A 22,046-nucleotide genomic window follows, 5' to 3' on the forward strand; every position below is an offset into this window, starting at 1 on the left:
ACAGCGAGTGTTATCTTCACACAACACACAGCAGGGTGGGGGCCACTGTGCTGTCTTGTCTTCATTTGCGCTCACGCAAAGCGGTACGTTCTGTTCCTGTTTCACTTGTTATTATTACTCAATGTACTTTGCTCGAGGCCACTGTGACCCTAACTATCTTATATTTACCGATTAAGCTAAACCATCTGTGCGTCAGAGTTTCCTTTGTTTGGGGAACCACCGGCTCTATGACAGGACACAACTCTGTGCAATAAGCATACAAAAAACACACTTGGTCTCTTATGGAAACCTTTTACATTATTATTATATGTATCTGCAATTAGTAAGAACATTATTCTACATTTTACACACCACAACATGAAGTCTATAAATGATTGAATGGGTTACCTTAAAATCAAATAGAGGGGATGTAGGGGTGTGTTTGTGGGCGTGGGATTCTCTATCAGAGACTATTAAACAGATGCTGACTCAGGATCATCTCATTCAGTCATGGGTCGTCTTGGGATTCAGATGTGGACATGGAAACTGTGTGTCTTCTTGAGCTGGATGTGCGTGGGCCAAGCGGTGGCAGGACCGTAAGTTACCTCTACAGTTAAAAAATAATAATAGCCTGTGATTGAATGAATTGATCATGGTTAAGGATTTTATGCTGCATAATTTTCTGGGTTGGGGTTATTTCCATGTCAGCTCCAGTGAGATATGTACTGTATGTGTGTCTGTGGCTGTAGGCAGTACATGGTAGCCATTCCTGCAATTCTTGAATCTGGAGCTGAGACCAAATTCTGTGCGAGTCTCCTGGAGCCCAACGAGACTCTGGAAATGAGCGTCACTCTGATGTCCCAAGAGGCGAATACAACCCTTCTGAAGAAGTCGTCCAGTAAAGAATTTCATACCTGCACTGAATTTAAGGTCAGCAGCTTTCCTGATTTTGATTGATTTCGAAAAATTGAGTTGGAAAACATTGATGGGATTTCATAACACATACAGAACCACACATAGATTTGTAAAGGAAAGCACTCAATATAAATAAATAATAAATTGTGTAAACTGCTGTTGTAATATGTGATTTTAACCATTTAAGTTACAACAGCTCAAGTTAAATCTTCATAAATCATTTTTTAATGGGATGTAATGGCTCTCGGTGTCTATAAAATATCTTTCTGTCACAGGTTCCTTTAGTGCAGGATGAAGTGGTGCAGAACTTTGTGGTGGAGGTACGAGGCGACACATTCTACTCTAAAGAAGTCCGAAAAGTTAAGATCAAAGTCTATCGACCAATGACATTCATCCAAACAGATAAACCAATCTACCTCCCAGGACAAACGGGTAATTTTGAGCTGATGGGTTTTTACTTGATTTATGTTGGTTACTTTATATATATTTGCTTTTTTAATCTATGTTTGCTTGGTTACTTATGAAGATTACTTGACTTTTGTATTTGCTTATAATACTGATTAAGGTGAGATTCCTTCTATAAGCTTCTTTTCTTATGTTGTCCTGTTTATGCCCCTTTGGGTTATTGTGCAAATAAATCAAATCAAAGACGTAGTACATAATATGGTACCATATATAGACAAGTTTCCTCTTTACAAATTGCAGTGCATGAAGCACTGCGTATAAAATGTATTACCACAATATCATGCTAATACTAATTATGCACACTGAGCTAAAAGTGAGGTTTCCTTCTTGGGATACTGGGAAATTTTCCACTGATTACTTACAATGTGTGCAGTTCTATGGCAGACAACAGAGGGAAGACCAATAGTAAACTATCAATTTATTTTTATTTGTATAACAGTTAACAGAAGACCAATCACTGGCCTGTTAGGATGTTTAACACTGCTGTAGAAGAGCTGTAAAGGTTTCATGTAATCTCTCTGCATGTCTCTCAGTGCATTTCAGAGTCATCACACTGGATACCAAGTTAAGACCTGTTAGTCAGCTGGTGAGTGTTTGAACAGTCTTTCCTTTCTTTAAGTCTCTTTCATAAACAGTATCAGTGATATGGTTTGATAATGGTGCAGGTTTTAGTTTTGATTGAACCAGAATATGAGCTCCTGGTGAAGCTCTGGGTCAATAGTACAACCACAGCCCCTTTAGGTAAACTACCAAGCTGCTTTGAAGGTTGCTGACCCAGTAATAAATCCATTCCAACACGTTTTTCTCATTTTGCAACATTTTGTCATACATTATCGCATTTAATTGAAAAATAACTGTGGAATCTATACTAAAGATTACAATAGAACTGTATTTTTTTTCTCCAGGAAAAATGAATCATAATAAATATAAGAGCTCAAGTCTTTAACTCATTATGACAGTGTGATCAGAGGAATACAAAGCAGTTTGTCCTAACAAATCTTTCTTTCTTTCTTTACAGTACAATATAATCGAAATTGAGGTAAGAGTAACATCCACACTTTAACATACTGGGTATATTAAACTGAAAGTTAATTTAAGTTTTCTAATACAAATACCTTAAAGCAAAATGCTCCAGTTGACTTATTAGGCTATAAAAGTTCAGCATGTTAATCTCCTAAAAACATGAAGTGACCAATAAGCTGTCAGGCCCGAGCTTTATGGAATGTTTCACTGATTCTGATGTCAAATGTGACAAACACACAGTGCATTGTGTGGAGGACTATTTTACAACTTGAACAAGGCATTTATGAACGATGACCGTAAAATGTAAGAATTCATGCATGACCTTGGACACCAAAATTCTTGTTTTACATGCTGCATTTTCTGATGAAAAATCAGTGTTCAGTGTCAAAAAGTGTTTGACTAAAACCTTAACTCAAGGTCCATTTATGAGAATTTTCTGGAGATATTAACAGCCTCTAATGTTCATCAGTAGATGGGAGTTTTTTGGTTTTTTTTGCATTGCACAAACTCCAAGACGTAAGTGGACCAAAAGTTAAGATGGATTTGTCATACTACATAAAACTTGCTTTAAAAAGGAAATAAGACAAATATTTATCTACTTTTGCAGCAAATTCTGTACCATTATACCCATTATACACTAAGACCAATATATCTGTTAATGGGCACTGATATTAGCCTACCAGTACACTTGTGTGTATGCGTCACGTTTTTATATTTTTCCTATTTGTACAACTTTACACCATGGCCCAGTTTTATCTGCCATCTTGTTGAAGAAGAAATGCCGCTCTTCCTGTATTCATGAGTTTCCTATTGTCACATGTTCTTCTTTACTTCACTTAACAGGATTCTAACAGCAACAGGATTGGACAGTGGCTGAATGAAACATCCAATAGTAAGATATTGCAGCTTTCTTACGCCTTGAACTCTGAGGCCCGTGAAGGAGCCTACCAAGTTACTGTGTCGATTGGGTTAGATAAAATACAACACAGCTTCAAGGTGGAAAAATACGGTAAGTTAGTTGTTTTTTTTACCATCCATTTTAATCTGTTTAATGAAGCAAAAATGCTAATAATCCCTTTGTCCCCAGTTTTGCCTAAATTTGACCTACAAATAAATGCATCTGATGAAGTAAGTATTAATCGGGAAGAAATCAAGGCTGAAGTATGTGCAACGTAAGTAAAAGCTATTTCGCTCATTACTCTTAAATAATCTAAAATAGGTCCAGTTTAGGGAATGGTTTCTTTTTAATGTTTTTTTTTCCATTTATTTAGGTATACATACGGACAGCCTGTGCCAGGCAGTGTTGACTTTAAGGTGTGCCGACCTTTAAATGCTTATGTTGGTATACCCCTTGTAATCACCCCTGAACATCCAGAGGGAATCCCTGAAATCCCGATGCCTTGCTACGAGGAGACAAAGCAGGTACAGTAGCTATGGTGACAGTCTCATGAAGCAAGGTGCATAGACCTTACATATCCTCCTACATAATGTACACTGTGCACATTTAAAACTACATATTGTCATCTGTCTTGTCAGTCTAATGTACAAATTGAGGAGTGTAAAAGTTCATTTTTATACAATGAGATAGTAGTTAGATATAAAGATTTGACAGTTAAAAGTTTTTTAGGAAGTAATGGTGAGGACGTGTGGACAGTTTGAAATGTCCTTCACTTTTTCTTTTTATCTTATTTTATTTTGTTTCTAGACGGATAAGAGAGGCTGTGCCACTTTCATCTTCACAATGTCAACTTTCACAAAAATTGACCAAAAGGCGCTGCGAGATGTACTGCAACTCAGTGCAAATATGGAAGAGGAGGGGACAGGCAAGTCATAACATATATTGTACTTATATTTTAGAGTTAGTAGGCCTATAATAACAAAATGACTATGCCATGTATTGAAACAATATGGCGTACACATTGTTGTAACATGAAGACTTCTTGTACAGGTATTTCACGCTCCCAAGAGAAGACTACGGTGATTTCATATGTTGTTGGAAAGCTGTCTTTCACTGATACTCCCAAGATTTATAACAAAGGATCAAATGTGGAAGGAAAAGTAAGTGCATTTGGTCTTCACTTCTTCAATGTGATTCTATACACAGTGCAACTGAAGCAGTGTGCATTCTCGGTGTTAAAACGTTGTTGTGCTTCCAACAGGTTAAAGCAGTTTATTACAATAATACACCCATTCCTGACATGCCGGTGTTCCTGTTTGAGGGTGAAAGGTGGTCATCACGTTGGTTACAGAATCTCACAACGGACAGTGATGGTGTCGCCACTTTCTCATTAAGCACAGCTGACTTTAAAGGGGACATCCACTTACAAGTAAGAAGTAGAAACTACAATCTGTAACCCAACATTTATCATGAAGCTGATAACACAGTCCAAATCAAATGGTTTGTCAATATGCTGCAACTGACTAAGGTGCCATATTGGAACGATCTGTCTATACCTAAAAAATTGTTATGGCTGTAAAAACTGAAGCTTTCTTCTACTTCATCTGCCATGATCTCATTTATAGTGGGTTTTTCTTTTTCTCTGCTCTCTAGGTTAGCGACACACCGACACTGGGCTACCCTCCTTACAGAACGCCATACTATGATTCTAAAGATCACACAGTGTCTTTGGCCACACTTTCTTCTCCTGATACTAAAACAGTCAGCTTCCTGGACGTGAAGAAGAAGGATGAACCACTTTCCTGTGACAAAGAAGAAGACTTCTCCATCCAGTACACCGTAGTTGGAGAGGCCCAGGGCTTTATGGATGTGATGTATCTGGTGAGTGGTTGGTGAACTATTTTCCTCTCACCACTTCCAGAGACATGGACATGGGGAAGATGTTTTTAAAACAAGCTTTACATCACTACCCAGGAGATGTTGTGCTACATGTTAACATTTAAGCATTGACAACATTGAGAAATAGAGTTTGACAGCTAACATTAGGGCCAACCCTGTTTACCGTTGCAAGCACTGTACTGGAAACACTGTAAAAGAAATCTGCAAAAGAAATTCCAGATGTGAGTTTCTACTACCTTCATCCAAATATTAAAAACTGAGCAAGTCAAGCTAAATATCCAGTCTGTGCGATTAAGCCACTGGAGAATCACAAAGGACCGTTTAGGGAAAAGGATCAAATTCGATGCGTAATGCAACTCAACCACTGAAAGTGGTCGGACATTTGGGTGTGTCATGCTAGTAGTGGCTAATGTAGCTGAAGGGTTCCACACCCCCAGACTTTTATCATGTTGAAACTTGTAGTCTTCAGCCCCCAACCAATGCTGACTTATGCAAGGTAACATGTTGTTACATTTTACTGAGTATCTCATTAAATATCCTGCTCTGGATATGTTGATGTTGCCTTTGAATAACTCCTCCTTCAACTGCGACTTAAATGGAAAACTTTTTGACATGAACCATATAAACATATTCAGCTATGTACTTAATCACATGACAGAACCTCACAGCAGACAGGTGATGTTACATTACTCATTCTTTTTTCATTGTCTTTCAAATTTCCCAGGTCTTATCAAGAGGGGCCATTGTTTTACAAGGAGTTGAACGGGTCGAAGTCGAAGATAAATTGGGTGAGCAAAGTGACTTGTCTTAAATGATCTTTTGAATTAGCATCTATTGATCTATGGAGTCATGTCAGTGATTGTTCATGTTTCAGTGAATGAGGGCGAGGTGTCCTTTAAGCTGACGGTGTCTCCAGACATGGCACCAGACGTCCAGGTTGTGGCTTACGCCATCCTCCCCAATGAGACTGTGATCGCCAACAGTGCTGACTTCTCTACTGAGAAATGCTTCAGTCAAAAGGTCAGCCTGAGAAGAACTAAGACATGTGGCAAAGGCTGTTCTTGTCAGATTTTAGGTGCAGAATCAAAGTGTTTGTTGGTTGTTACAAAACCTCAATACAGCATGTAGCCTTTTCTTGAGGAAAAAAAGCCGGTTATCTATGGAAGACATTTTTTGGAGCAATTTTTAAGTATCCCACTGAAATGAATTACATTAACCTCCTACATGTTGGGGCCACGTCTATTTTCTGTCATGACGGACAACCTTTTCTGACTCTATTGCATGGGTAGGGTGGTATAATCCATATGCAGTCTTAGCTAGTTATACTAACACAAGATTATTTATGCATTAAGCATTTCCCTTGTCTGATGTCATGCCAGCCAATTTAGGTGGAATGGTTTATGTAAAAGTTTAATAAATGCAGCATTGATTTTTGGCCTCTAGACTCTGACTCTGTCACTCCTCGAAAGGAAGCACCAACCTTAGCAGAGCAGCGAATGCGGACTGACAATAATATCATAACTCCAAAATCACATTAGATGCATTATGAGCAATTACGCGTCGACAGGACCAACTGCCATGTGGCCATTCCACTGACAGGAAAATGCTTTCTAGTGAAATCGCTGTGTGGGCCTGGAGTGAGGCAGTTTCCCTGCTAGGCACTTCCGATCACCAACAGAAGGATGTCGTCTCAAAGAAAAGATCAGTGGTTTCATCAAAAAGCTCTTCTGATGGGCCGACCTCCAGCTCACCCAGTAGAGTATGTGCCCCATGTTGGCTGAGTCCTTGGTAGCTTTCTGGGTTAAGTCGACCTGTGGCCCTTTGCTGCATGTCATTCCCTCTGTCTGTCCCCAATTTCTTACTATCACTATTGAATACAATTTTTAAAAAAAATATCTTTTAAGAACAGGACTTCTGATTTAAAAATCAATCTGGGAGAAAAAAAATGCACGATAGTGTCAGGTTGAAAAGATCCCAGGTCCTCATCTACCACTAAAGTCCAGATGGTGCACTCTCGGTGTCTTTTCCGATTGTGTCAGGTGTCGCTGGAGTTTTCTCCATCCTCGGCTGTCCCAGGAGAGGAGACCATCATGCAGGTTACCGCCCAGCCAGAATCTCTGTGTGGTGTGAGTGCTGTTGACCAGAGCGTCCTCATCAAGGAGCCAGGGAAGACTCTGGATGCAGACAAGGTAACTACTGGAATCAACCAAAACTATATGCATACATAATTTGTTACCTCTGCATGATCTTTTGCACATTTTTACTCAGCTGTTATCTATCATGGTTAATCTTTCTTCCTTTTCTCGCTCTACCAGTTGTACATTGTTATCAACTGTGCAATTCCGCTCAATGGTGATTTTGTTCTTTTTACCCAGTTGTAAGCATGCTGTTATGAAAATGTTAAAGTATAAGATTATGATCACCTATGTGAGGTGTAGCCCTCTGTAAGAGTCTGCCTTATGGATAAAGGCAATGATTTGACAAATATACTTTACATCCACGTTTCAAGATATAAGAGTAGGCCTTAGTGTCCAAGAGTTTCCCAAATGTCAGATCTTCATAGAACATCAAACATTGTCAGTTTATAACTTTGAACCAAACCTTTCTTTTCAGATATTTCAATTGTTGCCTGTCACAAAATTGTCGTATATTCCATATGACATTGAAGATAGTGTAGAATGTTTGCCTGTGAGACCGAGAAGAGATGTTTTGCCATACCCCCATGGTGATGGAACAGCTGATGCTTATACAGTTTTCCAGGTATTTCCTGCACAAATGACTGTACAAAATAAAAAATATACTAATAAATTATTGTTACACATTTATCAACTTTTCAGTGATGCCTGTTTGTTGTTGGATTATCTAGAATGTAGGGATGAAGATGGCAACGAACCTGGATATCCGAGAGCCTTCATGCCTCAAATACAAAGGAAGAGAATACTACCAGGGCTATGGTTACTATGGTGACTTTTTATTTTTTTTGCTCCATCAAGTGATGCATGCTGAATATTTACTTACTCATTAAAACAGGTCAGTGTGTCATTGCTTTGGTTTTTACCTAATGGAATATGTTCTACTTTTTTCCTACCATAGCCATAAGGAAAGAAGTAATGGCAGCCGGTTTCCCTGTCCCTGAAGGTGCTGGGGCTCCTAATATGCCATCTCCTGATATTTCACCATTAGTGACAGTCCGCACTTTCTTCCCTGAGACCTGGATATGGGACCTGGTAGAAGTTGGGTTAGTTTTTGCCACAGAGGGTTTTGATGGTCCTATATGTGTTTGAGGGCATTTGTGTGTGCACCCGAGTCTCTACTAAACCCAGTATAACTGCATTTATTTGAGTTTCTGAGATCTCAAGGATGCAGCATATGAAACAATTTCACATTTCCACATTCTTTTTAGGTAACAGTAACTACAATGTGGTGGTGTTACTGCAATGAAGTCTTCACATTAGTAATCTACTCATAGTTGTTTTTTGACTAATCTGACTCATGCGAGTATGTTCAAGTTCACCGTATGCGTCTGTATATCTTCTGATCCAGAGAGTCTGGAACGAAGGATGTGTCCCTCACTGTCCCGGACACCATCACCACCTGGGAGACGGAGGCTTTCTGTCTGTCCCCTCAGGGTTTCGGCTTGGCTCCACGTAAAAACATCACCGTCTTCCAGCCCTTCTTCCTGGAGCTCAGCCTGCCCTACTCCATCATCCGGGGGGAGCACTTTGAACTGAAGGCAACCACCTTCAACTACCTGACCAGCTGCATCATGGTAATCTTTTTTTTATGACCTATAAATACTAATGTTAGCATGCTAACATTCCTGCTATGGTAACACGCCGATGTTTTAGCAGGTGTCATGTTTGCCTTTTCTCCACCTTTTATTGTATTAAGATTTAAAATTAGGTAATTGGCACAAAACACAAAGTACAGTAAGATGGTGATTGGTCTGCAGGTATTTTGGTCGTAAAGCTAAGTACTTGGCAAAGTGATTTATTTTTATATATACAATTTACCTGATGATGGCTCTAGATGAAAAGTTAAGGGATCACCCACAATCCTCCTGTGGTGGAAATGTACTGAATTAGATGGAAATTCATCCAGTATTAATGCAGTTTATGCTTTTGTGATACCTGTGATCATTTGATGAATCACTACTTCAATGGTTGTTTGTGCTATTAGTTTTTGCATTATCTGGAAGAAAAAATAAAGCTCATAAATAACAGGACAGAATGTATGTGCTGTGTATATAATGTGTGTATACATGTATGAATCCAATCCGAACAACATACTTATGAGTTGAAACTAAAGACAACTGTTTTTTCTCATTAAACAGATTGCATCACTGCACTGGTTGTCCATTAATACATTTTAATACATTTTAAAATTTGTAATAATTACATACAAGGTAACCCATGGTCTTGCCCCAGATTACATTAAAGAGTTTTTAACCCCTTAAGGCCCAGCCAAGCCCCTACGATCAGCTGATCAAAATTATTTAGCTACTCCACCAACCAGACTGAAAAGGGTGACCGTGCGTTTTCGGCTTTGGAGAAGCCTTCCTCTCAGTGTGAGATCGGCTGACTCCACAGCAGCTTTTAAACGCCTCCTTAAAACTAATTTTTATGAGATGGCTTACACTTAACTGTCTTCTCTTCCATTCTCGCAACACTGCGTATTTCCTCTTTTTGCTACTATAATTGATTGAACTGATTTATAAAGTGCTGTTCGTTCAGGGGGGGGGGGGGGGGGGTAGATGGACTTATATTGGTTTCTGAATTCATATCCTGTAAATCTTTTAATCTGGAAAGCACTTTGTGCTTAATGCTTCAAAAGTGCTATATAAATAAAATTATTATGATTGTATTAGATTTTACCCACTCCCTTTTCAATGTGGAATCAAAGGCACCTTTTTAAAACATTGAAACCTGTAATTGATTGCTGTTTAACTTCACCCACCTCTCCAGCCGGTCCTGTCAACTCACTCACCAAGTTTCAAGTAAATATTAGGAATAATCCTATTTTTTCTTAATTAAGTCAGTCTTCAAACTGCTCGATAATAAGATGTCTCCTTTTTATTTGGAACAAAAACATTTGCAAGATGTACCGGGGAAAGGTTAAATGCTGCATCCTTTTGCTGCAGTTTGAACAGTTTTTTGCATTTGCCATAAATCTCCAGTTTTAAAATATATTATTCTCTCTCTTGAACAGGTCACTGTGACTCCAACCCCCTCCTTAGATTACACCCTCACCCCCCTCTCTGGTGACCAGTACACATCCTGTCTGTGTGGCAGTGAGCGCAAGACCCTCAGCTGGACCATGGCCCCCTCAGTCTTAGGTGAGAGTCAAGCTTTTATCCACAAAGCTGCCGAGGTGGAGGAGCCCTTTTTGATCTGTTAAATCAGTGAGATCCACGTTAGTGATAAAATGTTGTTCTGAATCAAGTTTCACACTGTTTGTTCTTTTTAGGAGTTGTAAATGTGTCAGTGAGTGCTGAGGCCGTGACATCCCAAATTTCATGTGACAATGAGGTTGTGAGCGTGCCTGAAAGGGGACGAATTGACGTGGTCACACGACCTCTCATAGTAAAGGTTGGTAACTTAAAACAAGATGATAAAGGGAGAACATTTTTATCCATTAACCAAATGGAAACTCAGTGTAACTCACATAATTTATTTCCCTCTCAGGCTGAGGGAACTGAGATGACAAAGACCTACAACTGGCTGCTCTGCCCAAAAGGTCAGTACGGTTTACACCAGGCCTGGCCCATCAAACATGTGAAAAGACAAATACGGGAAGTTAGAAGTTGAGTAGATTGCATGTTAAAAACATGTAATGGAGACCTTCACTACTTGCAGATAGCACTTAGTTTCAGTGTGATTATGGCAGATTTGTCAAGGTTAGCACAGGTGTTAGATTTACTGTAATTAAATACATTTTTATCAACCGAAGTGAAAGAACCCTCCATTCTTATGATTTTATTTTTCTTAATCCAGTCTAACCTGTTTCAATACATGATCCACTAACTGTCCATTTAATCTAAAAGACATCTTTGGTTTAGTGCTGAGTGTTTGTTCTCTCTCTCTGTTCACAGGGGAAGCTTTGACAGAGGAAATGAACATACAACTCCCTGAGAACGTGATTGATGGATCTGCCCGTGCTTCAGTATCAGTCCTTGGTAAATTAATAGAAAATTCATTTTAATTGAGAGTTGCTTGAACCAAGAAAATTCTAGGAAGGGAACAGGCTTCCATCAAAAATAAAAATCTGTGGTTAGAATGAAAATGAATCAATTGAACAATGTAAAGTCAAAATACCAAGTGCATTTATACCTTCATCATATTCATAGTCGGGATTAACAAAAGGTGGTATAACAACATAAGAACATACAGTTTGTCTTTCAAGCCCCAGTAGAAAGTAAAGGTCAGGTTAGTTACGTGTTCAGTCTCAGTGATTCCGTGTTTTTGGGCAGGTGACATTCTGGGCCGGGCTCTGAAGAACCTGGATGGGCTGCTGCAGATGCCGTATGGATGTGGTGAGCAGAACATGGCGCTCCTTGCCCCAAACATCTACATCCTCGAGTACCTGAGAAACACACAGCAGCTGACCCCAGCCATCAGGGAAAAGGCTACCAACTTCCTGACCAGTGGTGAGTCTCCGTTTACTTTGGTAGCTAAAAGAACACGTATGCCAAATCTACCGTCTGCTACATTCTGGTGCTAGTTGCACAAAATATAATAAGCAGCGTGCATAATCGCTTGACAGTGCTCGTCATTCATATTAGAGACTACAGATCAGGAGCACCCTGCTGGCCTCTGGGTTATGGTGCTGACAACAGGCCCCCCACAACACCATAACTTCTAGGCCACCAGGGTGACCTTGTTGCATGTCATTCCTTCTTTCTCTCCCCTAATTTCCTGTCATCTTTTTACTGTCTGTCCAGTAAAGGCATAAAATATTGCTTTTTTTGTTTTGTTTTTTTACATCTGTACATTCACACTTACAGAGCTGTTTTAAACAAATTCACCTAAAATCATGAGCTTATCAGAAATCAAATCTGTAAATTCCCTATAAAACGTGTTTCTTTTGTTATACAGGCTACCAGAGACAGCTAAATTACAAAGATAAGGACGGTGCTTACAGCACATTTGGAGCAGGACCAGGGAACACTTGGTGAGAACATTACTGGTCAATCATCCACAAGGAAGAATTAATTATATATTGACATGTGCAACATTTACTATGACATACAGTTTATACTTGTAGAGTAGATGATTATCGTGAGCCATTAAACGGATCATAAGTGCTTCCTCTTGTCTTTTTTCTGTGTAACTTTTTTATTTTATTATCCTCAGGCTGACAGCATTTGTGCTGAGATCTTTTTCCAAAGCCCAGTCTTTCATCTACATTGACCCAGCAAACATTGAAGCGTCCGTGACTTGGCTGAAAAGTAAACAACGAAAAAATGGCTGTTTTGAACAGTCAGGAAAGCTCTTCCACAACATAATGAAGGTAATTAAAGTCCCTCTTTACTAGAGTTTGTATAACAGTGACTGATAACTGAAACTAAATTAGGTCAGTTTGTTAATTTTACTAAATGAGGTGTTAAATGGAAATGCACCATCAGGACTTTCATTCATGGCTCAGTAGTAAGAAATGCCAGCCTGGGGCCCACTTCACGAAATTTGCAACACAAAAGCTCAAATTTGCAATATGAGATATTTCCCTCTTAGATTAATTTCAACAGGTTTCACTTATCAAAAATGCCATAATTGTGACTCATGCATGCGAGAGCCCTGTGGGACTCACAAATGTATTTGCAATTTCCGACTGACACGCATTTGGAAAGAGTGGCAATGTCCTGTTTCACAAATGCTTAAGTCTACTTGAGTGGGGTGGTCCAGTGATCTATGTCTGTATATACGTAGGTCTATATACAAATATGTATGTGTAATAATATATTTTTAATATACAAATTGTGCATATTTACTAATATACTAAATACATTTGCCCATCTCTCCTTTCAATTTATTAAATAAAGGTTTATTTTTACCAAAGTGTCACATCTGGTAAACTACCAAATTTGAGCCCCCTATGTATTGAAAGGATTTCCATCCAAAAGTGACTTGTCTTTGAATCAAGTCTTATACCTACATAGTAAACAATCTGATCAGTCGTCTTGTGTGAGGTTATGAGCTGAGAGTTTATGGTTTGAATTATGGTGGAGGTGGTCAGTTAAATCTATTAGGACTCCATTACACCAACCAGGGAATCCTAATACTAACCGAAGTGCCCAGGGCCCTCGCGTGAGGAGGGCCCAAAAAGATGCTAGAATTAACAGCTATGGATGCGAATACTGTTTGAAATACGCGGCCAATGACAGGCCTACATTCTGCATCCAGTGAGTCAGACTAGATCACTAGTTACTTATGCTTCCTCTTTACAGGGTGGTGTGTCTGATGAAGTTACTCTCAGTGCCTACATCACTGCTGCCTTCTTGGAGATGAATACTTCCATAGATGTGAGTTGATTATTTGTAATATGAATGTATATGTACGTAAGATGCATTGTAGCATTAATTTGAATTGAAATATTTATGGCATAGCACCAAAGATTCTGAACTGTAGTTGTAAACATAACAATATGTTTTTTGTTGTTTTTTACTGTTTTTGTTGTTTTTTTGGTTTTTTTTACTGTTTTTTTGTTGTTGTTTTTTTTACGGTTTTTTTGTTGTTTTTTACTGTTTTTTTGTTGTTGTTTTTTTTGTTGTTTTTTACTGTTTTTTAAATGACCAGTGTGTAGGATGTAGGGGGTCTATTGGCAGAAATGTTCATTATTGTATAATCACCTGAAACAGAATTGATGTTTTCTTGATTAGAATGAGCCCTTCATATCTATATGAGGAGTGGATCTGTCACTACCCGATGTGAGTCAAGTGCAGATGTGAGTTGCGCATGCGTCACTTTGCGACGAGTAGCCTACAAGAACCTGCTAATGAGAGACTTCTGTAATGTTAGCAATCAAACACAACAAAGGCTGTCACTTGAATGGCGTTTTGAGCTAACGTTAGCAATCAAACAATCATAGATAGCTAAAACGTTTTTGAAATGATTTCCATCTTCTGTTTGTAATGAGAAGTTTATTATTTTATGGATTACACAAATTTCAGTATGACACGTTATGCCGTAAACCGTTTAAATCTGAGCATGCGCAACTCACATCTGCACTCGACTCACATTGGGTAGTGACCAGTGTTGGGAGTAACGCATTACAAAAGTAACGCAATTACAGTAATGTATTCCTTTTTGCTGTAACGCAGTAATATAATGCATTACTAATTAAATTTCGGTAATATTATACTCGTTACAGTCTCAGTAACGCGAGTTACAACGCATTTTAACGCAACATTTAGTGGTGCATTGTTTTTTTTAAGAATTCACCAACACCGCGACACATTTCTTCACAGGGAAAAAAAAAAAAAGCCGTATTATTTTCCTGTCGCTGTATTCGATGGTTGAGATGACTGCAGAGACAAATACATTTGCGAGATGGATATTATTTTCAGGAGTTATTACGCTGCATTGAAGTGAGCTGTCCTGTTTCTGTTCCCGTGGTCAGAACCAGAGACGGTACGGACAGCATGTATGTCCCAACAGGTGACGGTACGTCAGCGGCTGACAGATATAAACATGTCGGGAATTAATGTTGAGGCTTGCTACACGTAAATATCATTGCATTTTATCAGCCGTGGAGAGTAACTATGCCTGTAGTGGAATGGCTTCTAATGACGACCAAAAGCGCTTGTCTTTTACTGTGACCATTTACTGTTCAATATGTTGCAGTTTTACAAACAAGAAAGTGAACAACTTGAGCCTGACGGACATGTTGCATCTCAGAAGGCTGTCAAGAGTAGGCTACACAACAGACAACTTCCGTGTAACCTACTTCAAAATAAAAGCACTTCCTGTGACGGTTCGCAGTAAAACTAAATTACTGTTAAATAAGGTTGTGTAGGCTACCTTTTCACAAATCAGCTGTAAATCAAGTACTGTAAATAATGTTAATAGTGAGTTTTAATCACACTATAATTGAACATTTCCTTTAGAGTGTTTTAACCTAAACAACATGAATTTCTTATTGATGTGCTATAAACAAACATTTTATTTTCATTTTCTCCTACTTGCCTATTATACGTTTTACTTATCTATTTTGTATAGCTTTAGTTACTTTGCATATTTATATTAATTATACAAAATATGAATAATCTATGATGTATTAAAGTGGATAAAGACGAGACTTTATTGATCCGGTGGTGAAATTCACAAGCTAGCTGCCAAATCAAACTTCCCCTGTTATTTTGGTGAAAGTAACTCAAAAGTAATGCAAAAGTAGTGTAACGCATTACAATTCAGAGACAGTAATATTGTAATATAACTAATTACTCTCAAATGACAGTAACTAGTAATCTATAATGTATTACATTTTGGAAGTAACTTGCCCAACACTGGTAGTGACAGGGTCCACTGCCACGGGGCCCGCCATGTTGCACCGCCATGTTGTTGTCAGAACGGACAAACCAATCACTGGCTTTAGGGAGGGCCTTTCATGTTTTTACATTGAAGTGAAGGCCACTGTAGGTTCTCCTACACGCTTGGACAGAAGGGGGTAAGCGGAGGCGTATTCAGTTGGTTGCTGCAACCTCACCGCTTGATGCCACTTAAGTAGTAGAAATACCCATTTAGTTGAGTACAGGCAGGAAACCCCAGTATTAGGTTGTAGTGATGAATGAAACTATCATAAAAAACTCTCTTTTTCAGAAAGCAGAGCAAAGGAGCATTTAAAACAGTTTTTTTTTTTTTTTTTCCTCTTTTTGGGGCATTTTAGGCCTTTATTAGTTATTTAGGACAGTTTAGACTTGAAAGTGGAGAGAGAAGGGGAATGACATGCAGCAAAGGGCTGCAGGTCGGAGTCGAACCTGCAGCCGCTGTGTCGAGGAGTGAACCTCTATATGGGCGCCCGCTCTACCAGGTGAGCTAACCAGGGGCCCCAAAGGAGCATTTAATAAGGAGTCTCACTGGTCTTACTTTTTATTTCTTATTAAATGCTCACATTGTCATACAATAGGGTTAGGGGTTACAATACAATTTTCCACAATGCAACTTCAGTAACAATTAAAATATAACATAAAATACAACAATAGAAGTTACAGTGCAGTATAAGAAGTGAACAATTATTTAAAGACGCAGCATCAAAAAGGGGTCATCAGCCTTGCTTTAAAAGAACAGAGTTGCGGCAGACCTGCAGTTTTCTGGGAGATATGTGGAGCATTAAAACTGAACGCTGCTTCCCCCTGTTTAGTTCTGACTCTGGGGACAGAAACTCGGCAGCGAAAGACAATGTATTCTTTTAATCTGTTCTAGGATCCTGCGGTTCATGGACCTGTGAATGCTAGCTTGTCTTGCCTCAAGGAGTCCATCAGTGACCTCAGCAACACCTACACCACAGCTCTGCTGGCGTACGTCTTCACCCTGGCAGGAGACATGGAGACCCGTGATCACCTACTGAAGCACCTAGACGCTGTTGGTTTACAAGAAGGTGAGTCTTCCTCCTACAGGAAATCATTCTGGCTTCATTACTGTGACGAAGCTTACCCTGCGCCTGTTTGTCTCTTTGTGGATGGCTGTTTTTAGGAGGTTTCCTCCACTGGTCTCAGACAGCAACAGAAACGTCAGCCTCTCTGTCTGTGGAGATCAGCTCCTATGTGCTGCTGGCTAAACTCAGTGCCTCTCCGACTGTTGAAGACCTGGGCTACGCCAGCCGCATCGTTAGATGGCTGACTAGCCAGCAGAACTATTATGGAGGATTCTCCTCCACACAGGTACAGCCCAGACAGGGTTAAGCTGGACTTTGAGTCAAACGTACAGTAATCTCTTCTGGGACAAATAAGATGAACAAACAAAACAAAGAAAAATGTGTGGCTTAGCTGTGACCTTAAGCCCAAACAATGGCACAAGAAAAACAGCCCTATTTTCATGTTTGTGACAATGCATTTGTCTGCTTCTTCAATTCAATGTTTCTTTAGATGTTGTATTTAGCTTATGAAGTAAAGGAGCTTTTTATCCACTTATAAAAAACGCTAAAGGCTTCAGTTTCTTTCAAATTATTTTAAAACTGAAACTCACGTTATTTAGACATGGATAGTTCTCATAGGACAGCAACACTGCCCGATACCTCAACAGTTTAGTGTCAGTTAAACCATACCAAGAACAGAATGGCTTTAAATAATAATAATAAAAATAATAATAATAGTAATAATAATAATTATAATAATAATAATTTATACTTTTTTAATCCCACAAGGGAAATTACGTTTAGCCCATTAACTACAAATAAAACAAAATGTGCATACTATTTTTAAATGGTAATTTTCTTAATTGATTTCTGTATGAAAATCAGTAATCGGAGAGACCTGAAATTGATAAAAGTGAACTCCTATATATGAAAGCTGCTACAGGTGTAAACAAAAGAACATTTACTTTTGTATAAATTTAATTTTTCTTTTGTGTGTGTTGTAGGACACCGTGGTGGCTCTTCAGGCTCTGGCTCTCTACTCCACTCTGGTGTTCAGTCCAGAGGGTTCAAGCACAGTGACGGTCCAGTCTCCCAGTGGCCAGCTGATGTTTGATGTGAATCAGAACAACAAACTGCTCTACCAGGAGAAGCAGCTGCAGGACGTGACAGGAAAGTACAGCCTGGAGGTGAAGGGCACTGCATGTGCTGCAATACAGGTCAGTGGTTTGATGTACATAAACCACCAATCCTGATGCTTCATACTGTACATTTGAAGCAACTTGAGCAAAAAGATTCTTGAGATTCTTGTTCACTTTTTATGAATATTAATTACTTTCCTTGTTTAGATTTCTCTTGTCTATAACATCCCAACTCCTGCTGATGTTACCACTCTCAGTGTTGAGGTCAAACCAGAGGCCGACTGCACCAGCAAAAGACCCAAACTCAGTCTGAACCTAACGTCCCTGTAAGTAATCAACAAGCAGATCCACGACATTGACAAATACTGAAGTTTTTGGCAAACAATCCTCTGCATCTACCAACTTGAACTATGTAACTGTTGGTGGATGGACAGGGGAGGAATGTTAATGGTAATGTTTATGTAACTTGGTAGCTAAAACTCAGCTCAAACAAACGGTAAATGGAGCCTTCCAAAGCACCAGATTGACATCATATTTTTATGGTACTTGCATTACAGATATAGTGGAAATGAGTCCAGTACAAACATGGTTATCCTGGATATCAAAATGCTCTCCGGATTTGTCCCAGACCCAGAGTCTTTGAACATGGTGAGTGATTACAGTAACTTTAAACTGAGTAGTATTTGTATCAGTTGTTGTTGTCATGATAACAGCTGATTAATGTCTCCTCACAGCTCAAAGGTGCCCTGCTGGTGGATCGTGTTGAACAAAAGGAGGATCATGTTCTGGTGTACATACGGGAGGTGAGAGGGATTTAAAGTGACAAACAAGAGATGATTCTCTCCAGATTTGTTACTGATCATGTCGTCTGTTTTTCTTCCAACAGTTACCGAAGGACACAGGCATCAACCACAGCCTAAAGCTCATACAGGAGCACCAAGTGGAGAACCTGAAGCCAGCCGTGGTCAAGATCTACGACTACTACCAGCCAAGTAAATCAGTCCTCTCTAAACCTCATTCACAGAAGTCACAGCACACACTGCTCCGTGGTAGCTGTACAACAACCTGAACAGTTATCAGAATAGTCATTTATAGTATGTTAAATATTATGGGCTATTGAACACATGATGCAAGTTTGACTCATTTTCTACTTTTTTCCCTTAAGGTGACCAGTCTGATACAGAATACATCCACCCTTGTGTGGCAGGTAACAAACTATAATAACATACAGAAGCACTATGACGTATGTAGATGTAAACTGGAATTGTTTAAGAGATTGTAAAAGTGCCAATTTTGTAACCTATAACCAAATGAAGCATACAACTAGTGTAGACTGTAAAGCTCACACCAAATATTTGCAACGAGGAAAAAACATTTTAGAACGTTGCAGCAGTCTGATGGTGTCACCTGCAACTCAGCTTGTCAAGTCGCCATTGGCTGGTTTTAGAACGTAAGGCACGTCACCAGTTTGAACAGCCAATTAGCTCGTAGCGAAGTCAGCTGGTCAAGTCAGTTACAAACTGTTAGCTGGTCGAAAATGGCAGAGTAGGGGGATACTTTTATTTTTGCTCAACTGTTACATCTGCTCTCTTTTCCCTTATCAAGAGAATAGTGTTACTAAGGAAACATACGCTGTATATCTATGAGCTGTAGAAGCAGTGTTATCATCATCATCCGTTCCCCTGGTGACACGCTGTCTCGATGGTTAATGTTTGGCTGATTAGAGGTGACACCAACTCCCCTAAACTCTAGCTCAGCCGGTAGAGCGTGCGCCCCATGTAGGCTGAGTCCTTGGCAGCGGCCAGCGTTCAAATCCAACCGGTGGCCTATTTGCTGCATGTCATCACTTCTATCTCCCCCCATTTCATGCCATTCTTCAGATGCTCTATCAAATAATTAAAAATTAGGAAAAAAAATGCAAACAAATTCTGACCTTTTTGTTTTTTTACTGGAAATTATTAACTATCCTCATTCATATGCTACAAATTATATCAGCTACAAAAAAGCTGGAAGTTCAAATGAAGTTATTTCTACCGAGAGTCGTTGCTATGAAGAGGATACACTGTCTCGTATAGTAGCATTGGTGTAAACTGTCAGGTGTCAGAATGTTGCAAATCTTTGGTATGAACCGGCTTAAGTCTTCGCAATGAATTTTTATTTTTCATTATTTCTGTTGCAGCTTGAAGAGCGTGTGGTCAGTCCTCGAGTCGTCCAGAAGATACATATTATGTACTTAACACCACGTCTGTTTGTATTTCCTTGTTAGTATTCTGCCACAACCCCTTACAGCTGTGTATCTACTGTGTCTGAAGTGAAATACATGCATAATGGACAATTAAATAATGTGACGTTAATGTCACGCTTGAAACTGGTCTTTTGTTGAACTTGTTCCACTGTTTAATCTTCCTGCTGTGTATTTATGGTCACAAAAGCAAGAAGTGTTTAGATAATTTAGATAATATATAAACTATATCAGACTCTTGGAGAATCTACAAATCCCATCTCGTAAAGCAGTTGAATATCAAAGTTTAGCAAATATATTTTTATAATATGCATGTAAACCCTCACCAACTCAGGTGAACAGGCTGAGATAAATGACCCTTGTGCTGCAGCTAACGGATTATTTTACAAAATGATGAAAGGTCTTAGTCCATACATCTTAACCTACAGACGCATACAATACAGCTCAAGTATTTTGAGAAGACTGTTAATCTTAAAGTGACTTATTTTTCTTCAGTTGCAGCTTGAAGACGTGTTCCCAGTCACATTTTAAATAAACCATAAATTTAAGGATTGTGTATTCAATGTCTGCTTGTGTATATTTGTGTTAAACCTGCATGTATTCATATTTTTCTGACCACTTGGGGGTAGCAAATAAGCTGCCAACACAAGACTGACATTAGTTTATGAACATGTTGGCAAACAATTCCCTATTACACAAGCAGACGCAGGCAACATTAGCGTACATTTGGTTCACTGGAAAAATGCAATATTCACTCTACTTTTAGCTCAGTTTTGACTGAAATTAGACTTAAAGCTATCCAGGTGACCAGAATTACAACTTTAATGGAATGATTTGATTTGTTTGCTGGATAAGTTGATGCTACTGTATATCACGAGTCTGCTCCAAGAAATAGGTTGTTTGGATTAATTGGCTCCCTCAAAACTGGAACATGGACCGGTCCAAACTAAGAATAAAACCAGGGGAACCTGAGATCAGCAGGTCACTGAATGTTTAATTACTAGGAATCATTCTGCCGTTACCTTTTTATGAGGAAAAAGAGGGAAATTATCTTTGAGTTAAAGTCAAAATGAAAAGTTGTTTCGCAGCTGAGAAAACAAGGAAAGTGTTTCATATTAATAGTTTTATATTGCCAATATTATGTTTTTGTATTAAGTCAAGTAATTAGACCTTACATTTGAACAACAATACATAAGATTATCAGTACCAGCTGCAGTGTTATTCAGGAAGCGACTGTCATGAGTTCAATAAGGGGTGCTATTTATTACATTATATTAGTGCAGATACATAGCTGAGCTTGCACTTCTTGTGATGGATTTCAGCATCATTAATGTACTTATTGATGTCTAAAAAGTCCCCATGTTTGAGAATGAAGAGGGCAACCACTGCTGTGATGGTACTTACCTGCAGTATCTCTAACTGGACAGAGTGGCCTTCAGTGATCAAATTAGAAAACAGGACATCTGCAAGCTCATCATAGACTCTGCTGACAAACTAAGGATCAGTCATTCTCTATTACTGAGTATCCACTTTGGTTTTTACTTTAAACCCCACACAACGGTTTCAAAACTGCAAAATTAACCCTCATATTGACAAATCAGACTCAGACAGCAGGCAACCAACACGTGAGTCAAAGTACCTGAAATTTAAATCAAAACTTTACTTTGTAGACAATAGTATTTTACGTGCTGATGACAAAATATCTGAATTCCACCCAGGATGACACACAACCACTAGAGGGCTCCAGTGCACAGACCCTGGTGTCCCAGCTGAAGAAGTTTGTAAGAGCCAGGTCAGGCTAAATGTGACAGAAATTGAATGTCAACTGTGCCCCTGCCTGTCCATGTTCAGTGTGATATGTTTATGAGAGAGCCTACACTCCTCTATGGTGACAAAATCTGGTGTGGTTTTGCTTTAC

At 39.1% G+C, this 22,046-nt stretch overlaps 1 protein-coding gene across 2 annotated transcripts; it reads left to right on the top strand.

Moving 5' to 3' along the window:
- The first annotated feature begins 483 nt into the window (after positions 1-483).
- On the top strand, positions 484-20,229 carry LOC116038995 (alpha-2-macroglobulin-like). Of its 2 annotated transcripts, none has more exons than XM_036001700.1 (36): positions 484-575; positions 729-909; positions 1,170-1,326; positions 1,893-1,945; positions 2,378-2,398; positions 3,226-3,391; positions 3,470-3,554; positions 3,654-3,804; positions 4,088-4,205; positions 4,331-4,440; positions 4,542-4,709; positions 4,934-5,161; positions 5,904-5,967; positions 6,054-6,199; positions 7,219-7,368; positions 7,793-7,939; positions 8,046-8,142; positions 8,273-8,417; positions 8,723-8,948; positions 10,388-10,514; positions 10,646-10,767; positions 10,864-10,915; positions 11,271-11,354; positions 11,649-11,825; positions 12,274-12,349; positions 12,532-12,688; positions 13,623-13,697; positions 16,597-16,771; positions 16,867-17,054; positions 17,752-17,964; positions 18,094-18,212; positions 18,444-18,534; positions 18,621-18,689; positions 18,773-18,878; positions 19,052-19,093; positions 20,066-20,229. In XM_036001700.1, exons 1-36 carry the CDS (start codon positions 490-492, stop codon positions 20,068-20,070), a joined length of 4,377 nt encoding a protein of 1,458 aa, XP_035857593.1. In that variant the 5' UTR covers positions 484-489; the 3' UTR covers positions 20,071-20,229. The 2 variants fall into 2 exon arrangements, with proteins under 2 accessions (XP_035857593.1, XP_031139599.2); XM_031283739.2 differs by having other exon boundaries at positions 490-575; positions 8,046-8,133.
- Positions 20,230-22,046: the final 1,817 nt, after the last annotated feature.

This window comes from Sander lucioperca, chromosome 5 (genome assembly GCF_008315115.2).
Source record: "Sander lucioperca isolate FBNREF2018 chromosome 5, SLUC_FBN_1.2, whole genome shotgun sequence".
NCBI classification, from domain to species: Eukaryota; Metazoa; Chordata; class Actinopteri; order Perciformes; family Percidae; genus Sander; species Sander lucioperca.

Bases quoted from the DNA above. Each gene is read 5' to 3' on its own strand.
- LOC116038995 (XM_036001700.1), top strand. From the start codon at position 490: ATGGGTCGTCTTGGGATTCAGATGTGGACATGGAAACTGTGTGTCTTC. The intron at 3,392-3,469 runs GTAAGTTAGTTG...CTTTGTCCCCAG, and splicing joins CTTCAAGGTGGAAAAATACG to TTTTGCCTAAATTTGACCTA. The intron at 18,535-18,620 runs GTGAGTGATTAC...GTCTCCTCACAG, and splicing joins ACCCAGAGTCTTTGAACATG to CTCAAAGGTGCCCTGCTGGT.